Here is a 27,085-nt window from a genome sequence, read left to right as displayed (position 1 = left end):
AAATCCTCATCCTCTGAGTAATTGCATTGAAAAAGAAAACAGAGGACTGGAAATAAAAATATTACAAGCTGGAAGGATTCACGGTGTATGGAGTTTTGCTTTGCATACTCTCTGTGTGCTCAAATGGAGGGTGAGAGTGCAAGTGATCAAAACCTTCAGACACTGAGTTAATAGCCACTCCTATCCAGAGACATCCAGGGATCAATACATACTGCACTAGCCTTTGTCAAAATGCTGTACGGCAGCTGAGTATTGCAACCAGTACTTAAATTAAGCAAGTGGAGCACAAACTGTTTCTTCTTACCTGATTGAAAAGTATCATTTGCACTATAATTATGGCATAAAAAATCCTAATGACAATAATTAATGAACTCTCTTTCTAAGGAATAGTCTTAGAAGAGCATGACCGAGTATCTTGAAATGTATACCATTCTGCTCTGCTTTTATTAAATGACCTCAGGCCAGCTGTCAATGTATGTGAGCTCTATAAAGACGTTGCCTAAGACAGGATTTCATCATTTCAATGTAGGGACAATGAACAGCATATAAAAGAAAATTAATGCAGTGGAATTATCCATGTTACATAGCTCCCTCTTAACACGGATTATTTTTGCAATACTTAACACTGTTGGCAACTGTAAACCTATCATCAGGCTTAAAATTCCTGATAAGTGGGCAACCCCCCCCTTGTTTTCTAAATGAAGAGTCTATTGCAGTCAGCCTTGTAAAAGAAACCTTTTAGTGTCAGCGATAATCAAAATACCTGCTACCTATGACAGAGTTAAAATGGTGTCATGACCTGGCAATTTCTATTCAGTGCTGTCACATCCATGCACTGCACAGATTGGGATTGTCATCATGTAAATGTAATAGGATTCTTTATCCTGCATTGTTGCTCAGCTGGGAACAGTAATTCTAAGTTTTCTGTACGTTGTGAATAGCAGCAGGGGGGCATGAATAGCTTGGAAACCTATATTTTTTCCATTTATTTTTTTTAAATGCAAATTACACTAGTAAGTCAAAAAAATCACTTTTGTTAAAAATACATTCAGAATTAACAAATGCCAAAAAGAAAAGAAAAAAAGACACATTTGGATTGTATCTCTTGCCTTCTGAATATTTAAGTTTATAACAAAAGCCCAGCCTAGAAAAATAACATTCTTTACTGGATTTTGAGGAGGATACAGCTGTACAAATCAAAAATGTCATCCAGATATTCTCACAGTACTGTGCTCTAAACTGCTTCCAGAAGAGATCTGTCCACTAATCATTTAGTTTAGTAGTCAACAGTCCTAATTTCTTTTTAATGGTGGTGCTCTAACTGCAACTTAAGCAGGGTTATGAATACCAACTTTATATAGGTATGTATGTGTATATATATGTATACTGTGTGTATGTGAGTGTGTGTATATCTACTCTATATGTAATATATGAATACACATTTATATTGCAATCCATAATAGTTAGACGTGCTTCCTATTTCCTAAGCACTTTACAAACATTAACAATTCAGACCTCACAAAAAGCCTGTGAGGCACATATTATTCCCTTTTTATAGATGGGAAGACGAAGACACAGAGAAATTAAGGCCCAAATTTTCTAAATTACAATCAGGCCTAAAAGCTACGTGTAGACCATTAAATTGTCTGAATTCTAAAACTGCTAACTACCAGTAGTCACCGTTCCAAGGGAAATCACTGAAAGGTATGAAAAATTATCTTCTGAAAATTGGATTGCTGCTTAGGTGCCTAAACTGGTTTCTTTTCACGTTAAAAAATGATTTTTATAGAAATATGATTTTGATTAACTGGTACACAGGGAAAGCTAAAATACCCTGCCATGACATTTTCATTCCATTTAAACCTCTACATTGTGTTTAATACTATACATCTGCTATATATAATACTACATAAAAGTAGAAACCTTCAAAATTTTTCAAGCTATGGGAAATTTCAGCCTGGCACTTGGAAGTTGCATGATTTTCCAGGGGGTGAAAAGCGGCTCTACCCAGAATGATCTCAGAATTTCAGGTACCCAAGTCTGAAAATTTAGATTTGATAGCCAAATCAGCAATGAATGCTTTATGGGATCAGGCCTAGGGGACATGCCTAATTCATGCAGGAAATTCCTAGCAGGATCTGGGGCTGGAGCCCTGGGCCCCCTGCATCAGATGCTTCCTGGGTTGTGCAGCCCCTGTCAATAGTTATTCCTGTGTATTTTATATACATAGACATACACACACACACACACTTACATATATATATATATATAAAAAAATCTCACTGAATAAATGCAGGTATAGTTCCTGAACATGTCCCGTATCTTGTTTTCACTGGTGAACGCCTGTTCCTCTGTCATTGTCCAGAGCTGTTGCTTGTGACACCGTACATCCATGCAGACACAGCAAAGGGCACTGGTTTGTACAGGGATGGATGAGTGGCGTGAGCGCACAGGCCGTGGGAGCTCGGGAGCCGTGCAGGTATGATGGTTTGGCCAGCAAGGAAAAGGGAGTTGCTTGGGGGCAGCTCGAGCCTTTCCAAGCGCTGACCTTCCCTCTTGCCCTCAAAAGCTATGTGGTCATCTCAGGTGTGGTAGGTGCGTGTGTTTGCCTATGCAAGGTCTGAGCAAAGAAACAATGACAATCCAAGTTTCTGAAAAGCCTGAGCAAAATATTGGGTTTTTCCTAATGAAAGCCACCTAAGTGCTTGAAAATACAGATCAGATGTAGAACAAAACATATGTTCCTAGGAGTTCAGAGTATTTCATATACACATTGACCTACTAGCAAAATTCCCAAAGGCATCTTGTTGCCAACTACGTAACAGCACAGTTTTTTTTTCAGCCACAATAATACAGGAAGATAAAATACACATTCTAACACACAACAGATCCCCCAAATATACCACAAAAAGGTCTCCAATATTTCTTCAACTCAACTAGTCCCTCCCCGCCCTCCCCAACTGAAACCAAAAAATAAAATATATGGATCCCTTATGGTGCAATTAGAAAAAAAAGCTCACTTACAGAGAATTTTCAGTTGAAATTAGATATAAAAGAGTAAACGTAGCTAGTACATATTCAGTTGGCCTTTGTCGATAGAAATCTGCGGATGTCTCTGTAGTTAGTAAAAGACATTTAGAGATAGCTATAAAAGCACCTACAGTGCGATAAATAAAAACAGCGGGATTAAGAAGCACTGTTTCTGCTGCTTATTTCCAGTAGGTTCAATTATTAGTCTATGTTACCCTTTTCCCCACCCCAACCCCCAAAAGGTCTCATTTCCTTTTTTTTTTTTTTTAACCATTATAAAGTGTTTGTTTCTTGACCACTGTGGAGCCTCAAAAGTAAAGCACTTCTCAGACAGCTGGCAGTTTTCTACTCAGTTGCTCTGGAGCTATGGAGCAACAGAGCCTTATTCCCTGACATGAACACAAAACAAGACCAAACAAAAGAAAACCACTGACTTAGAAATCGTTCAGAATTAACAGCAGCATGTTGAGCCTAAAGGACGTTACTTCAGAAAGCTTGCACTGAGTTTCTCTGATGTGCAACGCAGTTGGGTTAAGGCAAGTATGAACTGTACAGCCTTCAGGGCAAACAACGTGCTGTCTATTGACTTCTGCTGCAAGGTCGTCCTGGTATTTTTAGTGCTGTGTTGACTAAGGAAACTCGACATGGCCAGGAGTGAGGATAGGGCTCTGAGAGCACCGAGTTGGCTGGGTTCATGTCTTAATCCAGATGGGCCATGCTGGCGGTGGCCGGGGTAGAGAAGAGCCAGAAGATGGCACCAACGCCTCTGCTCTGGCCGTCTGGTGCTGGGAGGCAGGAGGTCCAAGGTGGGGGTCCGGGACATCTCCCTTAGTACCTGTTAGAAAGAGGGGCTGAAGGTGTCTGTTTTTTGTCTCACTGTTCAATCAGCTTTTTATTTTGGTGTTTGGGTTTTTTTTTTTAGCACAAAACCTGGATTTTTTTTGCTCTTTGAAGAACCAGGGGGCCATCCTGAAAGTTTCTTTGACAGGTCCTCCAGCCCACGTTGAGAAGTCCCCATGTTTACTTTGACCTAGAAGAAAGACAGAAAAAGAAAAATACGTATAATCCATGATATACCTGCTGCTCCGGTGCCCTTTTGCAAGCAAGTGTAATCGACCAACCAGTAACAGTTCAGCTGTGCATGGGATGAAGAGGACAGAAAGGCAAGGTGTTTGCTCAGGTGATCTCTCTGGAACACCGTCAGAGAAGTCAGCACAGGTTTTCTAAACCATTCTAGGCAGGAGTGTTATTTAATTATAGTCTTAACTATATATTCAGACATCAACTGGAAGATGACCTGACCTATAATAATCCATCAGAAATGTAGCTGTCTTTGTAAAAGCAAGAAGTGATGCAGTATGAGGACAGAAGGACTGAATCGAAGGTGCCTGGGAAAGTCGCCCAAGGCTGACTTGCAAAGCAGAGTGCATGTGCGAGTGTCACAGCCCCGTACACCTGCAGAGTCCTGTCCCAAACCCATGTTTTGTAACTCCAGCTTTCAGTCTAAAACAGACGAGATGCTGTTGGTTGCTAGACAAGGCTTAGCTGGTAGCTTATTTAAATGAAACATTGCTGAAAATGTCTGAATCCCACAAACGTGAGGAGATAATAACACAGCAGATTTGTACTGCATGAACTTGCTGAGTATCACGGTGGTTATACTTTAGGTGCTATTTTTTTGTGTCTTGCTTCTGTTTCGCTTATACTTCAAGTGAATAGTAGGTACCTTCAGTATGAGAAATTATCTAGACAAATACCTACAGCTTTAGGCTAGGAGACCATGGCCAGCATAATGCATATGTAAATACAACAGAGAGAAAATATGGGACCAGGTAGTAAGGCAAATACATTAACCCCTCCTACACCCTTCTGTCCCTGAGGTATTGACTCAAATTCCCTCTAACATTTGGTGCAAGGTAGGATCCTATTAGCCAGAAACTATCGTAAGTGCCCTCTAGTGAAAAGCAATGCCTACCATTAGTCCTGTGTAACGATACACATAAGTGAGTGTATACATATATATATATATATATATTTACACACACATATATATACAGGGGTCTGTGTGCACATAGGTGTGTGTATGTGTTTCTGTGCATATATAGTATGTGTGTTTGTATATATATATATAATGCAAAGATTCTCAGACTTCACAGAATACGAGGAAAGCGAGCTTCACTTCAGGGCTGAACTGCTTTTGAGCAATTTCTTCAGTGCATTAGGCATCAGCATCAGACATGCATGCTTTTTTTTTGCTTCACTTCTTCCTTTCTTGAGCAAACAAGTTTATTGTGAAAAACATAAAGAAAAATCTGTCTCCCCTCCCTCCTTCCTTCTGTTTTTAGAGCAGTGATCATGCAGTGCAGTCTTGTTCCACAACTATAACTGTGTCTTTTCATGTGCATCAGAATCAGTGCCGTGTTTAGTCACCTTCCTCGATCACCTCCCAAGAGCAGAATTTTCTCTTGACAATTGATTTCCACCATCTTATTGTGTTGTTGTCCCATGGTCTGGCAATAAGCACTGGCATCTCCAGCACAGAATGCCAGGAAGGTGCTGTTTAGGACATCAGCTGTAGCCACACTGCAAGGAAGTACATGAGCACCGGTTCTGTCCTGTTCTGTTCAAAAAGCATATTCGTTTTGAAGGGACTGTGTAGGCTTCTTGGCTTGTACAGCATAGAGCACGCTGTTGGCACTTAAATAATAAAAAAAGCCATTTATAACAGGTAGATAAATGTCATGATAAGAATTCTCCCCTAAAACACCAGTGTTTTATTTAAAACATAATTTTAAATTGAATATATTTTTCTCTTTAAAAAATAAGCTCCTTTAAATTAAACGTGAAATTGGGAGAGATGATAAGGAGAGTTGTGATTGGAATTCAAAGCCTAAAATATAGAGAAAAGAAACAAAGTGAGCCTGAATCTAATAATTCTACACTATTTAAGGAAACAGTAGTCAGAGATAGTCACCTCAATTCACTATCTACAGATAACGCTTCCTTTTCATAAATCAAGATTTTTTTCTTAAGTATCCTGTTCATTTATGGTAGTTTTGCATAACTGAGGATATTCCACACAAATGTACTGGGTGCATCTAAAATTAGTTTGAATGTTCTTATAAGTAGAGCTTGAGTGATATCACAAATAAAAAGTAATAGTTCTTTAGTTAAAAAAGTCTTGACACAATAAAAGTGTAAACATGAGGAGCCTGAATAAATCAGTATAATTATTTAATCGTATGTGTAAGTTTGTGTAGGTTCAGTATAACCTCCAAATTAACAAAATGAAGTGCTAACTTTAGCACACAGGAGGAAACTGGTTGCAAAACAGTGTGTCTTAACAGTTAGCAATTACTAAACCCAGCATTCCTTCAGGATAATAATTAAACTGTGTGTGTATAAAACAGTTAAAATTGATTTAAATCACTTGGATGTAAATCTGTCTGGCTTGAATTGAAATAAAAGTTTGTGTTGATGGAATTCTGTCATCACAACCCACTAAATCAATTCATGTCAGCAAGCAGTATATGGATGATGACTGAGAGCTACCACACAACTCCATAAGTCTTTAAGATTTGTACTATTTCTGTATATGAGTCGATCTGGCAAATATATGGGAGGTTCTCTGTGCTTATTACTGAAATACATGTTGAAATTTGCATTTTGTCACAATCTGTACTACCATTAGAAGCTGATACTGTTTTGGTAAGCTCTTCAAAGATGAGGCCGTATGTTCTCCTCCACTTTCGTAGCATGCCTAGCACACCTTTAGGTACTACGACACCATAGACAACAAAAAGAGGTGCTATTGTGCTTTAGGAAATACCTAGTAACCAGATGATTTAAAGGCAACTGTCTCCTATATGTCTCATAAACCCAGAGCTCCACATCAGTTGCACCCAATGTGAGCCTGAATAGTAGAGGACGCAGAGGTGGCAAGTAGCTATCTTTATATTTTCTTGATCTTTGGCAGGAATTAGGCAGGATGATGCTTAATATATCCTCCACTGCCTATGGATTCAAAGACATTTTGTAGAAGTTATGAAAATAGTTATATGAATACAGCTATATGGGTATGTATGGGTATAGTTGTATCCTGGATGGATATGATTATTCCTTGGACAGTGGTGAGAGTATGGCGATGGACTCCATAAAGCAGAAGGTCTATTCTATTCTATTCTATTCTATTCTATTCTATTCTATTCTATTCTATTCTATTCTATTCTATCTTATCCTATCCTATCCTATCCTATCCTATCCTATCCTATCCTATCCTATCCTATCCTATCTTCTGCCTTTCTATGGTAAATTATTCTTATTTTTTACTCATCCCCTAGAGATGCTGAGCATTGTAACGTGCAGGTGACATTGGCCAGAGAGTAATGTAAAGTCCTGTATTTTTTTTTTTTTCTTCTTGAATACTATGGAGGCTAACACTGATGTTCTTTGGTGAAGTAGATCCCTAGGGAACCAAACCCTTCCTCCCAATAAATAAAGCTTTAAAACATTGAGTATGGCCTGCTGTTATCATATCAGTGTGTTTTGATTTGCAGTATGTAATATTGCTGTAAATAGTGCTACAAGCAGATCAAACCATGGCTTGATTAATTTGACATTCGAATTTGTCACTCCGCTACCTAGTGGTCTGCCTACATTTACAGAACAACTGCAGAGTGAATACATATGCATATGTTCCTGGTGCACCTCAGCTGTAAACAACAGAAAGGTATTACTAAATGCTGTAAAAGCCTCTTAAGAACAGACTGTAGCAATTCTAGAGAACCTTGTCACATACTATACAGTCAGCGGGAAACATGAAGTGTCTTTGTTTGACAGTGGCTGAGACATGGCAATACTTTTGTGGGTTGATTGGACAAAACGTCAGCTTACATACTCATTTCTGTCTCTCAGTTAAGACAGCGAAATCACCTATACTCCAGTGAGAATGCAGCATTGAAATAAGGTGGAACATAGTTTACACGGATTAATCAGATATCTCTTTGTCTCAGCTACAAGCTTAAAAATATTGCCTTCTTTTTTTCCACAGATATAGCTTTCTTTCCAGTCAGTATGAAGATGCTCAGTAAATGCAATCTGCTGTTCTGGAAGAAACACTGAGAGCATGAAGAGAATGGGATAATATCTCAGCCAGAGGGCTCCATATGTTGATGACAAGGTATGGTATACTGAGAAAGAAATAGGATTAGAATTGTTCTAAGTACCTATGAGCCACACATAATACTAGGAAGGAAATAACATTTTCTAAATACACAGCACTGTGCCAAAAGTGCAGGTGAAAAATCTTTACTTGAGCACAGACAGATGGGAAGCTGAAGTTAAGATGGCATTGGAGATATGCACTATTGTAATTTGAGATTATTAAAAAGCTCCTAGCAAAGCTCCGAAAGGGCCCAATCCTAAACACTACCACAGAATTCATTGTACCACTGATAAAGGAGTAAATGCCAGTTCCATGCAAAAATCCACTAATCCATTAGCAGACTTGCTTCCACTAATCAGAATAAATGAAATTACATTCAAGGGTGAATGGAAGTGTATGTTGGGATGGATATTCTTTGCCTGTATTCCATTCTTTCCCTCAAAAGAAGTGTTCAGAAGAGGAACAAAGGAAAGAAGTAAATGTTGCCCCTTTGTGAGCTGTTCTGTGCTGTGCTTTTACAGTGTAGGCCAGTGGTGGTAAATAAAAAACATTTCAAAAGGCTGCAGCAGTGAGGTAAGATTTATCTGGGCAGTCAGGACTGTTCTGAATTGCAGTTGGCATCAGTAGAAGAAATATTTGGAGATTATTATTCCTGGACTGGTCTATTGTTGGGTGTTAGCTCTAGTGTGAATGTACTCCTGTTGTGTGTATGTGCTGAGATTTGATTACCCATTCAATCCCCATATATATCAGGCTGCACTTCTAGGCAGTGGATGGAATTGTCACTCTCACTGGTTAGGTAGAATACTGTCTTCTATGCAAACTGGTTTTAAAAGCTGTAAGTTGTTACTTTTTTTTTTTTTTTTAATGTGGAGACTGGAAATGAGGTACAGAGGTGCCTTAGTGAATAGATGTGCTGGTAAGACAAATGCTAAATGCATCCACTAAATTAGCAAGTTGCTGAACTTTTGATAAAATTTAATAAAAACCACTTTTTTGCAACCAAGTTTTGTCAGATTTGACTATTTTTTTACTAAACTGAATTCTCATTGCCTTGAGTGGAAACTACTTGAATGAAAATAAGGGAAAATCAGGTGAGAGCTGGGTGTTATTTAAACAACTGTGACACATTTTATCCTGCCATAAGAAATCATTATTATTAAACAGAAGAGTAATGTTGGTGCTTAAATGTGGCATGAATTCAGTCTCTCGAAAAAGGCTTCTGCCTATTCTGAATTTTTAACTCACGTCATCTTTCAGCTTAATGATCCTTTAATATCAGCCTGCCACTCTGCAGAATATCTCAGAAGTTAAGTACTTACATGTACATGGGCTGTAGCTGTAAATGAGATGTCTTCTGTGGACCTTGATAGCCGTAGGAGTCAAATCCACCTATGAAATCAACTGAAAGGGGGGAAAATTGCTTTCATTAGCAATAGCTTTTCAGAAGTGATAGGCACTATCATTCAAGAACCACCCAGCACACAGATTACTTTTGATAGACCACCTAATAATCTGTTAAAATTGGACCCGCTAATTGTGGAGATGCAGAAAAAGGGTAAAAAAAAATAGAGAAAGGCAAAGTTCCCTTTTAAATTTTAAAATCAAATTAATTTTAAAATCACAGCAAGACAAAGAGGGATTTATAACAGCCATCTGTCTATCAGAAATAGCCACACATCCCCATTTTTCAGGTAGACCACCTCACTGGTGTACAAAACAACCTGTTATTCAGATGTTACAAATGCTGGAAACGATTTACTTATTGGTATGAATGCATTGCTTCTGACTGTGATTATTGTGTCTGCCTTGCTGTCATACTGTGGTTCAGTGATGTAGAGGAGAGAGCACATTGATCTGACTCTGAGAGACAGAAGTTTCTCTGATTCCTTGCTTTGACATTTGGGTTGAAATGCACAGAGGGTAGGAACAATTTATCTGAGCTTCAGAGATGAGCTTCACAGATCTAAGGAAACCAGTGTTTCTCTCATGGTGCTGGGGGTCTGCAGGAAGGTTGTAGGGTGGGAGTTATTTATTAATTCACACGACTGCCAGTTCCGGATGGTCTTCTCATGTTTATTTTAAACAATTTCCAGGGCAATTCAATCTCATCTGAGCCCGAGACCCCTGTTTTTCTGCTATAACAGTTTCTTTACACAGGTAAAAGCGCACCCTTTGCTTCCTTTGCACCAGGAGACCCAACTATTGGCTTTTGCGGGTTATTTGTGGGCAGCTCTCATTCCTGAAATACTGTCTCGTACATAGCAGATGTGAATTTGACTTGACTTTGACAGAAAAGGGCTAAAGAGTTCAGTTATGGAAGTGTGTTTTGCACAGGTCTGGGCACTGCTACTGGCAGACTGGCTCTGCGTACATTAAAAGCAAAAAAAAAAAACCCCAAATGGTTCTTTCATAGAGGATAGCTGCTTGTGGATCTAAAATGCAGTAACATTCACATAAAAATCACAAAATGTAAATTTATAACCCTTGGTTTGAGAACTTTCACAATGGTTGGAGTCCTTAAAACTTGCATTTATGAGGTTGTTTTATACCAAGGTACCCCTCAATGTGTGCCATACTTATCAATGCAGTCACACGCATTCCAGACATGTTACAAAATCAAATTCTTGTACCCCTCTGTCCATCATTTACCTTGCAAGCAAAGATTCACCAAAAGACTAGACTGGACCTGTACAGTATGTCTCCATTGCAACCACAGACATGTTGAACCTGTAATTCACCTTCTTCCCTGGCAAGAATGGCCCCTGCAGAAATAATTTAGCTGATTCTGTGCTCTGTGGCAACATTAGGTATACTCCTATCTCAGAATGATGTTTTACTAAATTAATCCCCGACATCTCTAATGAAGGAGGTTCTATAATCTCTCTGTGTTGCCTTTCCCTGCACCTAACTTCCTAATGTCTTATCTAAATGTAATTTCCTGCAAATTAACTAATTTTCTACATTTTGGACTTTTCTCCCTATGGATATGAAGACAAATGAGCCTTTTTTTTTTCTTTTATAACTACTTTTAAGCATTTTCAAAAAGTATTTTCGTGCTATTAATCTTTTCCAGATTTAAGCATACCTAGTTCTTTCAAATTTTTCTTGTGGCCCATGTTTTCCAAGTCTCTAAATTTCCAAGCCTAAAGATCCTTCTTCAGTCTGCTTATGTTTTTCTTACAGTGTGGTGCACAAATCAGGACTTACTGGAACAAATGCCATGTAGGTCTTCTGTACATTAGCTGGAATAACATGGTGGGTTTTTTGTTGGTTTTTTTTTTCCCTTCTTTTTTCAACAGCATCATACAAACACTTAATAACCAGATCTTTATTTTTATGTTTTGACACTAACTGTAGTCTAGCCAAGTAGTCCATATTTTATCTGAAGACATTTGATTGATTCTTCCCCACAGGAGTTCTTTTGCACTTGTTTGTATTGAATTTCATCGTCTTGATTTCAAGCCACTTCTCAAGATCATTTTGACTTCTAATCCTATCTTCACAAGTGCTTGTATCCCTCCCAGTCTGGTTACATCTGAAATTTTTACAAATGTTCTCTCCTCTATCATCCTTGCTGTTAACAAAAATAATGAAGAGAATTATTTCCCTAGCTGAGGTCCCAGTGGGATCCCATCTGAAATGTCACCCCAGCTGGTTGATAACTAAATTTCAAATAGAGTTTTAAACAATTCTGCACACAACCTATGATGACTGCATCTGGACAGTGCTTCCCTGGCCTGCTTACAAACCTTTCATAGGGTCAAAATCTTGCTAAAATCAAGACAAATGCCATTTGTTGCTTCCTACTTACTCACTGTCTGTAAGCATCAGAATAACTTTATTACCACGTGATCATGTCTTTGGAAGCATACTAAGTTTATAGGCACAGGGTGAAGAATTCACTATAGGAATTTTGTTGAGTGAAGTGCTAGGCTGGGGGGAAATAAAACCCCTCTTATTCAAATACAAAGATTGCAGCAAAAAGAACAGACATGTCCTTGCTGTAGCTATGGTTTGTTGTTCTTTTGCCCAGTTTTCCTTTTTTTCTTACTCTTGACCTCTGACAACACAAGTCAGAAAATACTTGTGTTGGACTGAGTGTCTCACTGGTGTCAACCCATGTCACTTTATGGATGTTGCTTATATGCATTTGTCCAGCTTTGCATTTCTTGTGTACTTCCCAAGACTCTTCAAGCAACCAGTGAAACATTATTAGAGGGCTGCAGGCATAGATACTCTGTTTTGCAGTCGTGGGGCAAAAGGTCTTAAGAGTGATTTTAGGATTGTTTTCAGAAAGCTAAACCAACGTGTTAAGAAACAGATTTCTTTGAGTAAAACGAGTTTGTGTGGGCATGAGGGAAAGAAGCATGACAAATATCTCTGCATGCATTGTGTCTTTGCCCTGTTGCACATAGTAAACACAGTGTGTTAACAAGCCAGATTGTCAAGTGACAAACAAGGCATGCTTGCAGAGACATTTCTGCGTTCAGCTGACAGTGGAAGTTCCCACGTGTGTAACCAAATGATGGTAGGGCAGAGGATATTATTGCGACCTTGTTGTAGACATACAATGGCTTCTTACACACAACAACAAACTTTGCAAGGGATAAAAAGTACGTAATAGAAAGTGAACTCCAATACAAAATGACTTCAGTAATTTCTTTGTAGCAAGTTTTCTTGAAGATGGCAGTTTCTCAGCACTGCAAAGCCTGCGGTGTCCAAACTGTGCTAAAAGCTCCCTGTAGACTCTGAGCTAGTTTCTTAAAGCATGCAAAATGCTGCCCTTTCTGCAGGCATTTTATCCTGGCTGTGCCTGAAAGGTCACTAAAAGTGTTGTACGACTGATACATTCCTGGCAGCAGTAACATGAGATGAATAAAACAAGGCTCATTAGCTGAATCGCTACAGAGGCTTCCATCCTTAACCTCATCCATCAAACACATTTTTGACTGTTCTATTTTACATTCATCTTACATGTCACTGTTATCAGAAGTGGCTCTTTTGCCATGTTTTGCTTTAGTAAAAGCACACGTACATATACAAACAAACACAGAATCCCATTCCTTTGAAATACTGGGTGCTGAGATGCTTATTTTCCTGGCTGGACTTGAACAGGATAATAACAGCACTATTTATTTGTGAAATGTGTTACAAGAAATTCAGCCAGAGTGTTTTCTTCCTTTACTGGTGTTAAGGGGCTTGTCAGGCATATGACTGTTGTTACAACTGTAACACAAACAGGACATACGGCTCAAAATAGGGACATATTTTCTATTACCAAGTACTCACAGAGATGTGAAGTTTCAGCCTTTGCTCACAGTCCCAGTCCCCACTGTCTCCATTGTATATCAGGACAGGATGAGAGGGTTTCTCATTTTTAATTTCTGGAAGTTTGTGGTGTATAGAGGGACCGTTAAATTGGGATGCACAAAAAAGACCCCATTAGCATGGTTGTGCATATGGGAGAAGGGACTCTCTAGAAAACTAGCAGCGAGAAACAATGAAACTGATGAAATCAGCAGACGGACAAAGAGAAAGGAAACTGTGGAATAAAAGCAATAACATCTTCCTGTAGAAAGCAAAAGGAAAGATACTATATAGAAACCAGAAGACTAGACACTATTTGCCTTATAGAAATTTTCTTCTTTAAGATATAAGTGCAAAAGCATAAAGATTCAGGTCCACAGCTAATATATATATTTATAGCTTCAGTGACTTCACTGAAGCAATGATAATTTACATTAGCTTAGGATCTGACCCAAAGTGTCATTTAGGGCATATGTGTATAGAAACATGACTAACGCTATGGCCTTCCTTGCATATTAGTAGGTATGCAAAAATCAGTGCAGACTAGATATGAAAGGATATAGAGTTTAGGAATGGGGAGGGAGATGACTGGCTTTATCTGCAAAGAAAAGGAAAGGGAAAGGTTGGGAAACAGCCATGTGCTTGGCCAACCTGTGACCTGCAGTATGCATGACTTCTTGACTGCTTTCAAACCCTCTCCTTACAGAATCACAGAATCATATAGGTTGGAAAAGACCTTTAAGATCATCGAGTCCAACCGTAAACCTAACACTACCAAGTCCACCACTACACCATGTCCCTAAGCACCTCATCCAAACATCTTTGAAATACCTCCAGGGATGGTGACTCCACCACTTCCCTGGGCAGCCTGTTCCAATGCTTGATAACCCTTTCAGTGAAGTAAAATTTCCTAATATCCAATCTAAACCTCCCCTGGTGCAACTTGAGGCCATTTCCTCTTGTCCTATCACTTGTTACTTGGGAGAAGAGACCGACCCCCACCTCTCTACAACCTCCTTTCAGGCAGTTGTAGAGAGCGATAAGGTCTCCCCTCAGCCTCCTTTCCTCCAGGCTAAACAACCCCAGGTCCCTCAGCCGCTCCTCAGAAGACTTCTGCTCTAGACCCTTCACCAGCTTCGTTGTCCTTCTCTGGACATGCTCCAGCACCTCAATGTCTCTCTTGTAGTGGGGGGCCCAAAACTGAACACAGTATTCGAGGTGCGGCCTCACCAGTGCCAAGTACAGAGGCACGATCACTTCCCTACTCCTGCTGGCCACACTATTCCTCATACAAGCCAGGATGCTGTTGGCTTTCTTGGCCACCTGGGCACACTGCCAGCTCATATTCAGCCGGCTGTTGACCAACACCCCCAGGTCCTTCTCTGCCTGGCAGCTTTCCAGCCACTCTTCCCCAAGCCTGTAGCGTTGCATGGGGTTGTTGTGACCCAAGTGCAGGACCTTGTACTTGGCCTTGTTGAACCCTATACAATTGGCCTCGGCCCATCGATCCAGCCTGTGCAGGTCCCTCTGTAGAGCCTTCCTACCGTCAAGCAGATCAACACTCCTGCACAACTTGGTGTCATCTGCAAACTTACTGAGGGTATACTTGATCCCCTCATCTAGATTATTGATAAAGATATTAAACAGAACTGGCCCCAACACAGAGCCCTGGGGAACACCGCTTGTGACCGGCTGCCAACTGGAGTAAACTCCATTCACCACCACTCTTCGGGCCCGGCCATCCAGCCAGTTCTTTACCCAGCGAAGAGTACACCCATCCAAGCCATGAGCAGCCAGGTTCTCCAGGAGAATGCTGTGGGAAACCGTGTCAAAGGCTTTGCTGAAGTCTAGATAGACAGCATCCACAGCCTTTCCCTCATCCACTTAGTGGGTCACCTTGTCATATAATGAGATCAGGTTGGTGAAGCAGGACCTGCCTTTCCTGAACCCATGCTGGCTGGGCGTTCCTTTGCTACTATCCTTTGCTACTATTGCTACTATTTCCTTACTTTGTTCCTTTGCTACTATTGTTTGTTTTGCTGATTATCTCTCCCCTACCCTTGATGCATGAGGTCCTGCCTCTCACAGCGGTGAATGCACTGTAGGCACTCAAGCCTGTCTGCACCACAACATCCACTTCCTGCCTGTGGTTCCTTCTTTAAAAGTGAAAATGTCTTTGGTAGTAATTCTGTAATGAGGGTGACTTCTGTCACTGATTTCTCCTCTCCTCCTTCACTTTGTCCATCTCCCTGATGAAGCAGCTTGGGCCCTCCAGCTTTATTAGTTCCATCCCAGACAACTCCATCACATCCTCAACCTCTTCCTTCCTCCCATCTCCATTTGTTTCTCTCCACACCATCTCTCCTATTTCTTGTATGAGCTAACTGATAAAGTAGTCCTCCTTTCTTCAGTTTGCCAGCCTCTTTCACTCCTCCTTTTACAGTCCATTTCCCCTTCTCTTTTACTACAGTCACAGGAATTTTGTCCTGTAAAACTTCTGCTTGTCCTAGTGACAGACTCTTCTCTTGATCTCTTTTTTTGCATTTCTCTCCCAATACAAATACATGTAAATTCCTTTCGTACAAAAATCAACCCCACTATTATCCCTGCTTATTCCATTCTCTCTCTCTCTCTCTCTCCCCTGATGTTTTCAAACACTTTCTGGGGCTACTTTCCTCCATTTCTGTAGAAGACTTTCTCCCATCTTGTGTTCTGTCCCTTGCACACAGCTGGAACTGCAGTCGGATCACCTCTTCCTATCCAAATTTGGGTACTGGTAACTCAGCGCACACAGTCCCCTCCATGGTCACCCAGCCACCTTTCACACAGCTGCTGCTCTCTTCTACCTGAAACCTTTGCCTCACTGGCCTCCACTCTCTTCTGCAGGTTCTCACCTTCCTCCTCTCATCATTCATCTCCTTTCTTGATGGTTCTCCCTCCAGCATGCTGCTGGAGTCCCATGAGCAGTAACCTCTGCCTTTTATTTTTCTCCACCTTCTGTAAACTGGGTAGTCTCACTCGCAAGTGCAAATTCTGCTATCGTCAGCTCTCTGGGGTGTCACGGAGTACCCGGCTTGTGCTCACTCTGCTCCTTCTATACAAAGGAAAATCTCAGCTTCTCTCTGTGATATTTACCCATGGATAATTAAACATCAATTCCAGTTCAGCATGGCTGAAACCAGAACTCTTAGTTGCTCCTCCCTAACCTTCTCTGCTACCTCTCATAATGAATGATGGCACTTGTATCCTCAAGTCTGCCTGTCACTTGGCGATATAAGTTAGATGTCAACTTTGGTTTGGGCTGTGCACGATTTAATTTCCAAAGATTATTTTTGCATATTGAAGAGGAAGACTTTTCTATCTGTTGACACAGCTATAACATTTACCCAGGGCTCTCAGTGTCAAACACCACAATTGTTCCTTTTTTTTGAACTCACCAAATGTGGAATTAAGGAGATGAAAGCTGCAAAGACTCACCTCTTTGGCTAGGTTACTCCTCTCTGCATCCTGCTACTGATATCATCTTCCAAATTACATCAAGTAGAAGCTAAATCTTTTTACATTTAAAGCTTTTTGTGGAGACTCCACATTAATCTCTCCTCCTTCCATTTCTAAAAGCTAAATTCTGCCCCCATGCTCCCAGCTTGACCTCCATACTTGCAAAATTTCCAAACACTTTCTCTCCTTGTAAGAACTTCTTCAAAAACAGCTGTCTCATTATTTTCCCTAAAACTCTTCTTTGTTCTGTTGTCAATAATTAGGATGCCAATGCACTTATATTCCTGTCTACCACAGTGAATAATATTTGCTCATAGTTTCTTTGTGCTCACTTTCTGCTTGTACCCACCAGTTGCCTGTTGTCTAATACATAGATTGCAAGCTCCAAGAAGCTCCAAGGGCTGGCATTCATGTTTGTACAGTGCTTGGCATCATGGTAGTCCTTAAATATATTCATGAATCTAAAGCACAAAATAAGATTAAAAATTTACTATCACCCATGATAAAGATGGTACCATTGAAAAAGTGCTAATGACCAGGGAAGTGTATGTGCATGTGCATATGGATGCTTCTTGCACATGCATGTCATGACGGAGTATATTTCCTGTGTGGTATAGCAGAGAGAGAGCACGTGGTGTACATATGCTACATCTGACACGTGAGGTCTTAAACTTATGTACACTGGCTCCAGAGGCCAAAGACTTGGCCCCCTGGACTCAGGCCTTGGAGGTGCAGTGATTAAGCTTCACTACCACAGCAAGACACTCCACTGCACGAGTAGCTGGGAGAGCGGAGAGATGGCAAACAAACTGCGGCTAATAACATCACTGGAGGCACAAATGCAGAAGTGCAGAAGTGAGCATGTGAGACAAGAGAGAGCTGTGCACAAATGCTGGTAGCTAAAACCTGGCCAAACTCAGGAAAAATGGAGGGGACTAAAATTAGGCTTGGTTTTAATAACTTTGGAAATGACATATGGGAAAAAATATAAAAGAACATATGGGCACACCCTTGCTCCTGCAGCTTTGCCAGCATCCTGCTACCAGCCTTGCTGTTTGGTGAAGACACTTCCAAACACTTTAATGCTGCTGCCTTTTTATGCTGTGAGCATGGCCTGGTGGCTGTTCCACAATATAGCACACAGGAGGAGGTTTGCTTGAATACAATCTCAATAAAGTTTGTTTACAATGATAACCAAACGTTATTGGTCTTTGTGCTGAGTGCACAGTCATTTAGACTTGCAAAACAGGATGGAGCCAAGCCCTGGGAAAGCAGGGGGAAGGAGGGCATCTGCCAATACGTGAGGCTATGCCCTTCCTGCCGGCACAGAAGGGTTCAGAAAGGGCATAAGGACTTGGATACTTGATCTGGTTCTTGCGGTGGAATGAACTGCATTTCTGCCAAACAGCCAGTAATTGCCTGTGAGTGCTCTTAGCTCACCCATTTGCAAGGTGAAACTAAAACCTCAGATTTTTAAACTGTAACCTCATGGCATTTCTGAGCCCTACGATGTCCACAGGAGCAGCAAACGGAAACCTCTACACAAATTTTGGTGGAGTTTCTCAGCTCAGATTCTGCCCCATTGCTGCTATTTCCATGCAGTTTACTTTCATAATAGTTAAAATTATTCTGTAATTTTTTGCTTCACAGGGTCTTTTCCTCCAGATTCTTCTCCTCTTATCACATTTCTTGTTGGATAAGGGCTTGCAGCGTCATCTTCTGTCTCTGTTGCTGCTGATCCCCTGGCTAATTCTTTGATCAGTCCTTCTGCGATAAGATGTAGGACTGGGGAAGTATGCAGGTTTGTGAAATCTGATAAGCAGCACCTGGTGTCACCACCCTTACAGAGGTACTGATAGGGACCTCAGCCTGATACTCCCTATAATTAGGACCAACCAGGGATGCAGATATTGCATTCAAGGTGAGCCCAGCTCATGGTTGTACCCAGCAGAAAACACCAGCATGAAAGATGCTGAAGGTCCAGAAATTAGAGAAGCTAAATAGCATCTCAGCCAGGTGGAGAAGGGGTGGTCAGCGGCAGAGCCTCAGGGCAGGAGGCAAGGAAGACTATGCTCTCGAGCAATGCCTCAGCAAGGCAGGGCTGGCCAGCAGCAGGAGCTGTGTCAGGGAGGTGGGAACCAGGGTCATGGCTGAGCAGAAAGGAGCCAGGATGAAAGCAGCCAGGAGTAACCAAGCAAGGGCTGGGAGGCACGAGCGAGGCTTCAGTGGCTGAAGGCAGAAACAGGGACCAGATATAGGGCAGGCAAGAACAAGAGCCATAGGCCAGGAGGAAATGGCTGGAGAATAGCTGCAGTAATGAGAAATACTGGACTGAAACGGTCAGCACTGCCTTTTGTAGCTGATAAATGCAACAAGCCACCTGTCAAGCTTACAGACCTGGAAATAGGGTTGCGGTCAGGCAGGCTGCTGCTTGACCCCTGCAAGGCTTTGCAAGGCTTGTCCAAGCTTGCAGTGGGACTTGTCCAATGCTCAGTAAAGAGTCTGTAAAAGACCTCCACTCAGCTATGAGAACATTATTAATCTGAAGAATATATTATTTTTCTAAACTGGACAGACCTGGACGCTGCTGGATAATAGCCATTTGCTTTCAAATTTTCATGCTTGAGTACTGAGCAAAAAAATATAGCCCTGAAAGTTTTTGACTGACAAATCATTCTAAGAATTAAAGAAAATGGGGGGTAGACTGAATTATCATAGAAGTTATCAAATGAATCATTAGGAAAAATTCTTCTTAGCCAGATCATTGCTAGGGGCAAGCAATAAAGAGAGGAAAAAAGAAAAAAGGAGGAAAAAGAAAATACCTGGGGCACTGTCCTCCAAGTGTGACCATCACACTAATAAATTAGAATAAGACTCATTAGTAGGTGCAACAAAGTGGAGAATTAAGGCCCAAATCTATGAAAGTTAACAATCCAATGCTAATGAAGACCTATCTAGATATTTAAAAGGAAAAGTAATAAGGAAAACTTTAACAGAAGGCATGCTGATAAAAATAATTTAGTACAAAGCTATGTCTCAGGCACGTAGAAAACTGCAAGGAGCTCATCTTGACTGTCTCAGCAGGGAAGACACTAAGAGGCTGTGGACAGGTGTCCTTTTCAGGGCCACTGGAAATGGTTAATAAGTGTAGACCACCTGCAGTAGCTCATCACCGCTCCTCTCCTAGATGTTGCTGTCCTTCAGTCCAGACTGAGCTTGGCTGGCCAGGACCCGCTCTGTTACACCCGCTCATTCTGGCTGAATCTCCGAGGAGGCAGCCAGCTGCCCTCCAAGGTTAAGAAACCAGGGTGGGGAAGGGGGCCGGTAGCCCTGCATGGCTGCCTGCTGGCTGCTCGTCCGCCTGTGCTCAAGGGGGTCCGAGCTGCCCTCCCTCCATCAGGGCGAAGGAGGAGATGCTCCCCTGGGCACAGCACAGGAGGCCTGCCTCCAAAGCCTGCCCTCCACATTCAGCCCAAAGTAGCAATACAGGACTGACATTAAAACGAAGTCTTTCACTGGCATCAAACCAAAACACAGCGGTCTGCCTGAAAACATTTTCCATGCAATTTTCAGCTTGTGGAGAGTCTCAGATTTTGCTGGTTTTTCCTAATTTTGAATATGAGTTTTGTTTTTTTTTAAATGTCAAAACATTTCCATGGCTGGGAAGACCACATCCTACTCAGCTGTGGCAACAACCTGAGCATCTCTTCAAATCATCTATGGCTTTTGTTGTCAGAACTGTCACTAGTTACTACCTCATTTCTGCTACCGGTTTGACGCAACCATGTGGGGCATTGTTTCAGGATTTGGATGTCTTTGTGTTCCTTTCCTGAAACAATTAATTCATGACAAGATAAGTAATATTTTCAAAATGTTTCGGTATGAAACGTATCTTTCTTTGTAAGAGATGTTAACTCTTCATTCCCTTTTCACATGTGCGGATCTTTTCCAATACTTCTGCCACTTGTCTTTCTTGAAAAGATAAAACATGGGTGGTGAATAGTTAAAAAAAAATGATGCAAGGTAAGTACATCCCCCTGGCTGTTACAATGCATTGATTTTATTAAGCAGTATCCCATTGTGATGAGCTGCTGGAATGGAAATGTTACTTCCTTCAAGCTCTACATTATGTTATTTAGACATTTTTTAAACTTGAGGTTGACATTCACCACAGGAGGTGGTGATGGATGCAAGGGGAGTGGCAGGGAAGACAGTGAGGGAGAAGAGAAATTGTCATAGATGGAGCCAGCAACACCACCATTTTCCCCCATGTGATTTTATTTATATATTTTCCATATACCACAGCCCTGTCTCCTAGGGATTCCTTGAACATCAACTTCATTAGTTACGAAGGCAGCAATCCATAACCAATTTTCTTTTCATGTCAAGCTTGTTCATGTATAAACCCAGCCCTTTTGTTGGAAACATTTGCAATTAATCCCACAAACAAAGAAAATGCAAATTGTACAGTCTACCCTAAGCAACCTTTCTGACTCAAGGCCCTGACCACCATCTATTATACACTAAAATGAATTGAAATTCCCACTTTGAGTCTAACCTAATTTTCTACTGATAATAGGCATGGATTCCCAGAAGCATTCTGTGCATCTAGATAGTAACATCCTAATTTCCTTTCCTGGTAAATGTTTTAAATAAGATTTTAGCACCAAAGGAAATTAACCTTTAAATTAATTGTAATTATAAAATGCCATCACTGATTTTGTCTTCAGACTAATTACTTGCTATTATTTAAACAAACTGCACCTCCTCTGAGCTTTAAGTTTGTCTCTCTCTCTGCAGTGCAGTGCCAAATGATCACAGACCAGGCTGCGTAACGTCTGCCAAGCCCTATGACACCTTGGACCGCTCAGGTCCATTTGCTTCTCAAACGCAGACGGTTTCAGTTGTCATATCTTCCTGCCATAGGCTTTCCCCCCTGCGCTTCAGCCTCGCACTCTGCAGCTCAGACATTTTCAGCCTGTGCTTTCTAACCAGCGAGCATGCCTTGTGGGATGCGGAGTGCCTGTGCTCTGCACCGCTGAGAACGAGATGCTCAACGCCAGCCTTCTGCTCTGCGAAAGGTCTCCTCCAAGACAGGACATGACTGGAAACAATGACACAGGAACCAGCTATTGATATGTGCAAGTTGATGCTGTACGGGCATCTCCGGGAATTTCCTAAACGTTCCTGGTGGCACCGTGGCTCTCCAAGACAGCTCTCTTTAGGATGGCAAGGATGAGGCAGTACCATGGGATTTCAAAGGCTTCTCTCTCTCCATGCTTCCATCAGCATCCTGACAGCCAAAGGCATCCCATTTCCCTCCCTTTGGTTTACTTAGTTCACGTAGCAGTCACCCTACTAAATGAAACAAGTAAATGGGAAAAGCTTCTAATTTAGCCACAGGCTGTAAATTGGAGAGTGCAGCTGAGCAAAAACAAGCTGTAGCTTCAGCTTTTGTAGCCTGTTCATTGAATTCTCATTCATGAATGACCTGTTCAACAGTTGGAGAACAATTGTGTTTTAAATATTAGCTTGCATTTGTTCCTATGCTTATTTGCTCCTACGTTCCCTCTGCAGACTGCCTAGGCTGTCCCTAGCATTAACCAACAAGTCAGACCTGTGTTTCACCCTGTTGTGAGAGGCGTCTGCGGCACATAAGGCAATTTGCTCTTTGGAGTTACATCCCTGCCTCCATTGATGGTGGTGGAAATCTTGATTGTTGCTTTCAACTGCAGGCCTGGTTACATGTGGCTGTAGGTATGTGATATGAATACCATCCTTGGCTTTTTGTGGCATCAGTGAGGGGCCCAAAAATGCAAATGTGTTTCTTCCTCATGATACCGCTATTCCTTTATGACAGATTCCGCTTCTATTATTTCAATGATGTAGAGGGTTTGAAGATACAGAAACCTCCTCCCATTTACCAAAAAATGATCACAAGTTCTGTAATATTGCCACATAGGCTGAGGGAGGCAGTTGGTGACGGTCTATAAAACCTGTGGCAGCATGGAAAAGGTGAAGATGGAATGACTGCTCTTTTCCAGAGAAAGACGCAGGACACATTACACAAATGGTAGGTGCAAAACTAACAAAATGTATAGCTGAGGTGCTGGAACTCCTTCTCTCAGGAGGCTGTGTCTGATAAAAATGTTCTTAGTTCAAACATCTTAGTTCAAACACGTGTCCAGAGAAGGGCAACAAAGCTGGTGAAGGGTCTAGAGCAGAAGTCTTCTGAGGAGCGGCTGAGGGACCTGGGGTTGTTTAGCCTTGAGAAAAGGAGGCTGAGGGGAGACCTTATCGCTCTCTACAACGGCCTGAAAGGAGGCTGTAGAGAGGTGGGGGTTGGTCTCTTCTCCCAAGTAACAAGTGATAGGATGAGCGGAAATGGCCTCAAGTTGCGCCAGGGGAGGTTTAGACTGGATGTTAGGAAATTTTACTTCACTGAAAGGGTTATCAGGCATTGGAACAGGCTGCCCAGGGAAGTGGTGGAGTCACCATCCCTGGAAGTATTTAAAAGACGTTTGGATGAGGTGCTTAGGGACATGGTTTAGTGGTGGACTTGGTAGTGTTAGGTTTACGGTTGGACTCGAAGATCTTAAAGGTCTTTTCCAATCTATATGATTCTGTGATTCTGTGATAGGATTACACTTTCAGGAAGAAAATATCATTGTGGGCAATGAAATACAATGAGTCCACTTCTGGCTAAGGAAGTCCCTGAACTGCAAATTACAGACAGGATTTTTGGGGAACCACAAACTTGCTGTGCTATTATATGCCTATATGGCAACTAGATATGGAAGTAAGCATCAGATGTTCTTCATTGCTGGATATCGGATATTGGGCTGGATAGACCTGGTACCTCCTATCTTGTGTTGTGATACACAAGTGTAACAGAGAACGCTGCATTGGTGTCCAGCTGTGGTGTCACCTTTCAGCTGGAGAGGAAGTGACCTGCCAGGCTGTCCAGGACAACAGCCTCCAGAGATGCCTTCAAACCCAGCCTTGATGCAGAAAGATGGTTGCAGTCATCTTCAGCCATCTCCCTCAGCCTTAGTTTCTGTTTCCTTCCTATCTTTCTCCTGTCCTGGTAGTCTCAGAATTTACAGCCATATTCACCAGAAAATGGGAAGGGAAATAAAAGAGCAGAATTAATAGCTGAACGTTTGCTACCAGTTTCTCTTTGTCTTTGTTTTAGAGATTTTTAAGCAGGGATAGAAGCTGATGTATTATTTCTCTGTAATGTCTTGCTAAGCCGATTGTGAAAAGCATTTGGCACAGAAATGAAGTGATACCTGAGCATATTCTGCACTTCAATAGTGCCTTTCATCCCAGAAGCTCAAAGTTATGAAGCAACACGCCTGTGAGTTTGTCCCTGTGATTATTTCCCATTTTAAATACGGGAAACAGAAGTATGGAGAGGTTAAATAACCTGCCCAGAGGTGGAAGGCAGCCTGTAACAGAGCTAAAAATAAAAGGCTTTTCTACCTATCCCATATGTTTGTCAAAATTTCACATCTCTCACAACTAATGAATTTAATATTGTCTTTTAAAAGAAAATATTTGTCATCACCTTTGTACTTCCCAGGTCAGGCCTAGGATCCCAGAGTGGACTGTTGTTTGGCACTGAATTTATTGGCACATAATTGCTATGCTGTATTGCTCACCAGTGGATATCCCCTATCTGGGGTATTGTCTTCCTGAACGTTTTCAGTAATTCAAATAGAATCTTGAATTCAAGTCTTTATGGGGGGTGTGAAATAATTTTAAAGGGTTATCTAGAGCTTTACTTCTGTGCCAGACATCCCCGAAAGCTGTGCTCAAGGGAATATGCCGCAAAATTCTATTCAACCTAGTTGCAATTTCTTTTGCTTTGCAGTTTACCTGGAAACAATGCCAAGAGAAAAGAAGATAGTGTATGTGCAAGTTGGATCCCTGCTAGTATGAGATAGTGCAAAGGTTGTACCTCATGGTACTCAGGGAACAGTCAGACAGGCCATATTTATTCTCTTATTGCCTTGCCATTGTGTTACGGTAGGTAAATGCTGTTTCTTCTCCCTGTCTGGGTCTGCAAGGAAGCCTTCTGGATTAGGATTTCACTGTGGGACACACTGAACTGGTGATTTTCTCTAGGGTGGGGTTCCTTGCCACCCAAAGCTGTCCCTCTAATACTGAGCCAGTCCCCTTTCCCTCAACAGAACCTGCAAGGCGAGTGCAAAACTCCCACTTCAGTAACCCAAGTTTCTTTTTTAATTGCTTACAGACAAAAAGCCCCAGGAGGATTCTGCTTTATTGCTTACATTCCAGGGTTTTCCACAAAATATCTGTATATTTAATAACATTTTCGAAAATACATTGAATTTTCTTTTAGTAAGGCAGCAACAGCTTATAGCAGGGAGCCAAATTGCTAGTGAGGAAATGCACATTAAACAAACATTTCAATGTTATTAAAAATAATGTGCAGCCTTTGAAAAATGCAGGCCTAATACGATTTTGGAAAACAAATGAGAAGCTCCAATAAGTTTACAGCTGTTGAATGCCTGCAAGTAATGATCGTTGCTGACATTTTCATGCTTTATTTTTAATTGCTCCAGCTAATAATGCTAATGAGGTAAGAATGACAATGGCTTAGGCATACCAGTGCCAATAGCAAAGAGGAGAGCACTGAGTTGGCAGCAGCCCTGCTGGGCACCCGTCCTGCCTTGTCTTTCCCAGATGGAGACCTGAGGTGCACCAAGCCCCAGAGTTCCTCTGCCCTGTGCAGCCACAAGGAACACGATGCGGAAGGGACCTTTGGGAGTCACAAACCACCGACAAGAGAAGTAGCTGGGGAAAAGCCACCCTTGTCTGACCCTTGGAGATGGGTGCTGCAATTTGGCTCTGGTGCGCCCAGCGTTAGAGCACTGCTTGGGACTGTACCAGGAGGGAAAGGAGCTTCCTCTTTAATCCTTGATGCAGAATTAACCCAAAGCAGATTGTTCTCATGAAAGGTAGTGCGGACTTGTGCTTTGATTTAGGGGGCCTGCTGCTGGATTTATTTGGTGTTTGAGTAATTAAAACCTCTAGACTTGCTGATTCAGCCCTAGTTATGACCCTGATTTGATCACTGTATTGTTCTGTTCCTAATCCTTTAGTGAGTTTAGAGCAGGTTAATCTTAGTGAAATGTTTGCTTAATTCTACCCTCGCTCATTTGTTCTCTTAATAAAATCTGCATAAAGAATGGAGAAATAGTAATTCTTTCAGCTTGTTCCAATTACTCTGAGAGCAAAGCTAATTCAGCTGAAGCAGCTTAAGAGCAACTTGATTGTGTTTCTACAGTTGAGGCTCTGTGCCAACAGAAGATGAGGCAACTTCTCTGCTCTGGAGCAGTGTTAATATGTTCCTCTGGTTAAAATCTGGAGCATGTCCCTGCCTGGCTCTTGGATGTTGCATGACTTTTTCTCTAGTCTCATGCCTTGCTGCATGCTCCTGCCAGGCTTAGTGCTTCTGCCTCTTTCGCTCCTCTTCTGGACTGCTGTTGCTCCCATGGCCCATTAACAAAGCAGAAGAAATGGAATAGATGTATGGGTGTTCACCATGTCCATTGTGAGGTGCAAAAGGCTTTTTCTGTTGGCTCTCTTTCATCAGAAAGGCTTTTTCTATTGCCTCTGTTTCATCAGACTTGGAGCTAAATGCCCCTTTGGTGTGGCCCGATATAATTATCCTTATGATACTTTGCGATTGGCAGTGAGGCATCCAATTTTTACAGGCATGGTGGTCCTGAAAACCAGAGATCTAGATTTCTCCTATGATGTTTGTGAATATGGAGGTGGATAAGAAGACAGCAGTGGCCCTCTGTTCTTCACGGACCACTTCAGAAGCTGGGAAAGCAGGGCAGTGGTGTGGGAAAGTTGCTTTGTGGTGACTGGTTTTACCAGAGGATCTTTCACAGCTGACACATCTTTAGCACACAGAAGGAACACCAGCTGCCAAACTGCATGCAAGCACAAGCCCAGCCTCACCTCTTACCAGGTATGGATGCTAGGCAGGGGTTGGTGGGCAGCAGAGTAAAGCTTTATTCTGCTCTGCTGCATGTCCAGCAAGTC

The 27,085-nt window shown here is 41.7% G+C and overlaps 1 protein-coding gene across 4 annotated transcripts in view; it reads right to left on the bottom strand.

Moving 5' to 3' along the window:
• Window positions 1–1,070: 1,070 nt before the first annotated feature.
• Window positions 1,071–27,085, bottom strand: part of NKAIN2 (sodium/potassium transporting ATPase interacting 2) — a 562,917-nt gene continuing 536,902 nt past the window's right edge. For 3 of the 4 annotated variants that reach the window (XM_072855778.1, XM_072855777.1, XM_072855779.1), the window contains 2 exons: window positions 9,517–9,598; window positions 1,071–4,060 (listed from right to left, as the gene is read on the bottom strand). In XM_072855778.1, coding sequence (XP_072711879.1) covers window positions 4,051–4,060; window positions 9,517–9,598 — 92 coding nt within the window. In that variant the 3' untranslated portion in view covers window positions 1,071–4,050. The remainder of the gene's footprint in view (window positions 4,061–9,516; window positions 9,599–27,085) is intronic. The other variant, XR_012041465.1, reaches the window with a different exon arrangement.

Source organism: Ciconia boyciana, chromosome 3 (genome assembly GCF_034638445.1).
Source record: "Ciconia boyciana chromosome 3, ASM3463844v1, whole genome shotgun sequence".
NCBI lineage: Eukaryota > Metazoa > Chordata > Aves > Ciconiiformes > Ciconiidae > Ciconia > Ciconia boyciana.
Note: the sequence above shows the minus strand (reverse complement) of the source record. Positions and strands in the feature narration are given on the sequence as shown.